The sequence below is a fragment of the Vigna radiata genome, chromosome 6, assembly GCF_000741045.1.
Source record: "Vigna radiata var. radiata cultivar VC1973A chromosome 6, Vradiata_ver6, whole genome shotgun sequence".
NCBI classification, from domain to species: domain Eukaryota; kingdom Viridiplantae; phylum Streptophyta; class Magnoliopsida; order Fabales; family Fabaceae; genus Vigna; species Vigna radiata.
The window spans coordinates 24,269,912-24,276,125 of record NC_028356.1 but is presented as its reverse complement, the minus strand read 5'-3'; the positions used below and the strand labels follow the sequence as shown (position 1 = coordinate 24,276,125).

Below are 6,214 nucleotides of genomic sequence, written 5' to 3'. Positions count from 1 at the left end.
TTTTATCACGACCAACTTAGTCGAAGTTAACTAAATTTCAAACCGAAGTAATTCGATCTAAGATAAGATTAACTTGGCTAAAATAAGATAAATTCGTCAAATTCTTGTCACAGTAACTCGCATAATTCGACAAGGTCGAATAAACCAAATTCAAAATAATTTAAACTAGGGTAGACTTCACCGAATTCATTTTCTTTTTAAACAAGGTCTTGATAGAGGAGTAAATAATATGTATCATTTTCTTGCTTCCATTTTCTTAATCTTTACTAAAGAACTATATTGAAAGTGTTGTAGTGCTTTTCCACAACAAAAACGACAAATTTAGGGTTTTTGGTTTCTTATTGTTATCACTTATAATCATTCTAAAAAATTCACGTATATTGAATATGCATTGAATATACATGAGGAAATTATTTTAGAATCAAAAAGATTTTTTATTTATAAATAATAGGTTAAATTATTTTTTTAATTTTCTAAAAAAATACTATATCCATACTTAATTTCAATATTTCACAGAACTTGGCGGCACCAAGATTTTACTTTTTTGTGGACTAAAGTTTGGTTGACCCATCAGATGGAATGATGGTTCTTCCTTCCTGCATCTCCCTTTTTTTCTTCCTGCATCCTATAAAAGTCACACTTCCCAAATTACCCTCATTAAAAATTTAATAAAAATTCCTGCACCTCCTTATTTTTAATTAAAATTGATTAAAAATGATTTTATACATGTTTTTTTTCATATACGTTTTTTCCCATTTTATATATGTTTATTATTCTTCGGGTTGAAAAAATAATTAAATTTCCATAATAATTGGTCATAAACATATTACTTTTAGAGAGTTGAACAGATAACATTTTTCAGTGTTTTTTCTTTCAAACAAACCTGTAGCAGACAATGAAGACGTATTGGGAGACTTTTTTATCTTAGAAATGCTAGCGTTTTTATTCGGACTTAACATTTTTGTGTTGATTCCATCTCTCTTATATTTTGATATTCTTCTTGTTATGAAAATGGTCATTGTTTAATAATTTTTTATTATTGAGAAAACTTGTTTTAAGATTAATAATACCATGACACACTTTTACATTCATTTGACACAGCATACAAGGGTAAAATGGTCCAAAAAGTATAAAGTTTTGTAGTTTTTCAAGAAAAAAGAGATTAAAAAGTAAGTAAGGGTAGTGTCAAATGAATGTAAAAAGTTTAAGTGTGTCAAAGTTTTATTTCTCTTGTTTTAATTGAAATCAATCAATTCACTTCTCATTTGTCAATCAACTTATTTGTCATTTTAACAAAATTTTAATCTAAGTAATATCAAATTGAGAAATGTTAACATTTATATTTATTAAATTGATGAAAATAATAAATTTTGAAAAGTCTCGTACCATCTAAGATACATTTCGGAATGAACGTTAGTAATTATATAATAGATTCTAAATTTATAATTTTAATGGATATAAATCAAAGATATTCTAAATTTGTATTTGACTTTTTTTTTTATATTTCTATAATAAAGTTTTGTATATTACGAGGTTTTTAAAATTTGAATCATCATAAAGTTTTGTATACTATAAGCAAACAAAGTGCGATTTTAAAATTACTTTGCAATCATGAAACAAAATAATTATTATTTGAACACTCAATCCTTCCTAAATTATCTGAAATTAAAGATATATCTAAAAAATAGAAAATGTAACAAAACAAAAAACATTAGAAAATGAAACATTGCATAGTGACATTTTAATTCCTTTTCAAGTATTCTTGGCGAATTTGAAGAAGCTTCATCCAAGAATGACGAGAGGAGATATCATTCCACCATCTGGAAAGGTTTGGAGAAGCAAATAGTGGAGCGGTGTCAGTGATATTGTCCAAGCCATGAACATGGGGAAGATGGAAGAGATCTGCAAGTGTGAATTCATCCCCAGCTAGGTAACGACTCTTCCCGAGTGTATTCTCATATATCTCCATCATCTCACCCAACTCTTCTAAACTCATTTTTCTCATTGAAAAAGAATTAAGTCCCTTGTAATACGTGAGAATACGTGAAGGTGAATCAAATCTCTCCTCCTCCATTTTCATCCACTCCTCTATGCTCTTCTTTGCCAATGGATTCCTTCCATACAGTTCTCGATTCCCTTTCTCACTAAACTTCTCACAAACGTACTTGCATGTACTTCTCGATTCTGATTGATTCATACATATAAAAATATGTGTAAATTCAAATAAAATTATTCATAATAAGGTTATGATGATTCAACTCAACTTACCGTAACAAAAATCAGTTTTCCCGATCTCCTGAACTACTGCAAATCTTCGTCCTATTGACTGAAAAAAAAAAAGATGAAAAAGTGAAATCATGAAATTTAAATTGAATCGAATCAAATCAAAGAGATAATAGAGAGAAGTGAAACCCCAGGGATGTGACAAAATTTAACATCTTTCTCAAACAGACATGTCATGACTCTGGCCACGTCGGTATCCGTTGGTATCCCAACCACTTTAGGATTAAATGGCGATGGGGAGAGTGACATTATGATTTCTATTTCTTTATGTTTGCTATTCTTACTTTTATACCTAGTTTTTATTATTTCTATATTAATTATTTTCTTTTAAACATTTTAGTCTCACATTTAAATATTCTAAATTCTTCCTTCAATGTTTCCTAATACGGCGGAGTCAAAACGTTTTATTAATATTTTAAAACTAGAGAGACATTTCAACTTAAAATAGAATTAGTAGTATAGTGATTTATATTTTCTTTATGTTTGTTATTCTCTTTCTGTTAGTTTTATACTTAGTTCTTACTATTTATATATTAATTATTATTTTTTTGTTAAATATTTTAGTTTCACGTTCAAATATTCCAAATTCTTCCTTCAACTTTGCCTGATAGGGCGGACTCAAAACTATACACCACATTGTTTTATTAATATTTTAAAATTCTTAAGTTGGTCCTCTTATCCTACCAAAGCTTTTTTTTTTGTGCATTTATAATTGGAAATATGTTAACCCAAACATCACCAAAGTTAAATTCGTCAAAGGCTTCATGAAAAATATGATAAATAAAATTTAAGTTACTCAGATTTAAGGACAACATGGTCAAATAAATATTTTATATAGTAAAAACATTGAAATAAAATTTGTGTCAGTTAAAAGGATTGCAGGCAGTAAACATTGAAATAAATAACTAGTGTAAAATCTCCATGTCGGAAACTCAAAAATGTTAAATTTGCACCTTATGCAGCAGAAAAAAATGACAATTTTCCCCTGAAAGCATTGGAATATTCATGTGCTACTTATCCAATATATACGCATAAGCTGAAAATTGGACTGATGTAGAAAGAGTGAGGATGCAAATGAAGAAAGTGGCTAATCAGAAGTTCCACTGAGAATGTAGCCCCCAAATGCACTCATTTGCATGCATGGATGAGTCCTAGATGGAAGTACCTGTATATACGTATATACATAATCTTTCTTTGTTAACTTTGTTCATCATCGCCATAAACTTTTATTTTTGTCGTGGTTGCAAGAATTTCTTCTTCGAAGTCGATAATCTTTTATGAATTATTTGAAGGATTAGTAGCATCATTTAAGAATTGAGTGAGACACAATGATGATGATGGTCAACAAATTAAGGAGGTAATATTGTTTTATTAAGCACAATAATTGAAAGAAATAAGAAAAGAAAAAAAAATGAGAAGAGTGTGAATTCATCCCCAGCAACATAACGACTCTTCTCGAGTGTATTCTTACGTATCTCCATCATCTCATTGTTATTTTTGATATTGACTATTTTCTGATTTGAGAGTAAATACAACTTCACCAAATAGATGCGTATGCATCCATTGTACAGTTACTTAGTGTAACAGAGATGACTGCCTACATTGTCCAGGGTTTCCCCCTACATTTGTCATACAAAAAATGGTGAAAGTGTTCCACACAGAACCAAAATAAGCGTCCACTATATCTAATAAGGTGAAAGTGTTCCACGCCTTTCTCTATATTGGTCCCTTACATCTGTTGCATATGAAAATGTTTTGGTCTTCGCATTGTTTCTCAAGGTAAATTTTACTATTGATATGCAAAAACTTTGGACACTTTCGATGTAATTTTTTTACCTATTTTGGCTCACTGATTTCCTTTTCTTTTTAGAAGTCCCTCCCTAGACATACCTTCTCTCTTCCTCTTTTGTGTTGTGACCAGGACTAGATGACGATAGGAACATAATTTTCTGTATATTAAGGGAGGGAATAATGAGAACAGTACTCTGATTATAGGGTAATATGAAAAGCATATTGAGCATCAGAGAAGGAAAACTTCACTAAATGTGGCAACACTACAGTAGCCACTCACAATCAACTAGAGCTTCAAACTGGCAGACCGAAACAAACCAGTGAAATACAGAACCATGCTTACTCTACAAATTGAAGGTGGCCTGCACGTTTATGCTTCTCGAAGAGAGTAATAAAGGTCTTGCAGGAATTCAACCTTAACAGAGAACAAAGTAAAACAGAATATAAATATAAGCTTATACATGCTTCTCTATTCCTTTCAAATCTTTAACGTAACATCAACTTATTTTTAAGTTCACAAGAACTTGTGTATGCTTCTCTATTCCATTAATGGTAGATGTGTTTAGTTAATCCCTCTACATGTGCATCCTACTTATGTTAAATTATATTAATATTTAACATTTGTTTATAGAATTTAAAATATAACTTTGTAAAGATTCTAATGTGATGATTATTAGAATATAACATATTAAAATAATTATTATTTTAATATCATTAAAAAAATTTTTTAACATATTTTTACATATTTATTAATATGTTAAAGAATACAATATATTTAAAAGTATTATTTTTTTATATAGTCCTTTTTCTTTTATGATTTCTATTACTTAATCATTTAATAAAATTAAATTTTAAAAANTATATTTTANTTTTATTACTTAAAATAATATTATTTAAAAAGTAATATATGTTTATTGATAAAAAAAATATATAAAAATTTCTGATAAAAAATTTTGTCTTAAAAAGTTAATTATTAATTTTTTATGTGAACGGTTTCTTTTATTAATATTTTATTATTAAATAATGTTTTCTTGGCAAGACGAATCAGTTCAACGAGAACTAGAGAAGAGGAAATGGTAGATACAGTTCTCACTAAACCAAAACTGTTATAAGTTCAGTTTTTAAAAACTGAACCATGAAATAGTATAGTGAACTTTTAGTAAAAGTGAATTACTTTTTGTAGTATAATATAGTACAGTTAATTATAGTACACTACAAATCAGTTATTTTTGCTAGCAGAGTGACAGTGAAGGGTGAGAGGAAGGACAAGAGGGGTTACTGGTAGGTGTGGTAAGTCGGTTTTGGGTTGTGAATAGAGAAGAAGGAAAAAATATCTTGTGAGAGTTTTAGCAATTTAGAATTTTTTTTTTAATATTACATTTTTCTTTCAAACCGTTTATAAGCCTAATAGGTATAAAGAAATGTATATTTTACACTAGTGATACTTTAATTTCATAATTTAAATAAATCAAAACATTAGAATATCTAAAATGACTTGATTGAATAAAATATAATGTTAGTTTGTCTTGACACTATAATGAAGATATCTTTAAGTCAAAAGAATATCAAGTCTAATAATTAAATTGTAAACAAGTTTAGATAAACTAATATAAACTAATTTTAACGTTTGTATGATATATAAATAAACAATATATTATTAAGAAGGTTTTTTTAAATACTTATATAATATATAAATATTTGTAGAATCAATTGTCCGGATAATTCAAATGAAATTATTTTTTAAGAGTACAATGATAAAAAAAAATCTGTAATAGATAAAAAAATATTTAATAGATTAAAAAATCGTAGTAAATATTATATAAAACGTTCGTATATTTTTTTTTTTAAACCTTGCCATATATCTTCAAGTATGCATAAATTAGAAAAAAACATTATTCAGTAGCGTCAGAAACGTTCAGCTTCTCCCTTGAGATTTGACCAAATGTTTGTATGGTTTTCAAAGTGTAAATATGAAAAGCCAGCTCTAAAATAAAAACTTTAAATAAGATAATTTTAAAATTACTTTGCAATCATGAAAGAAAATCATTATTATTTGAACACTCAATCCTTCCTAAATTATCTGAAATTAAAGATATATCTAAAAAATAGAAAATGTAACAAAACAAAAAACATTAGAAAA

The 6,214-nt window shown here is 27.7% G+C and overlaps 1 protein-coding gene across 1 annotated transcript in view; it reads right to left on the bottom strand.

Annotated features, from left to right (window-relative positions):
- Positions 1-1,741: 1,741 nt before the first annotated feature.
- The window catches only part of LOC106763596 (glutathione S-transferase F8, chloroplastic-like), a 5,255-nt gene continuing 782 nt past the window's right edge, over positions 1,742-6,214 (bottom strand). Inside the window, exons 2-3 of the mRNA XM_022782207.1 lie at positions 2,269-2,326; positions 1,742-2,184 (exon numbers count right to left, since the gene is read on the bottom strand). Of these exons, the coding sequence (XP_022637928.1) occupies positions 1,742-2,184; positions 2,269-2,326 (501 nt within the window). The remainder of the gene's footprint in view (positions 2,185-2,268; positions 2,327-6,214) is intronic.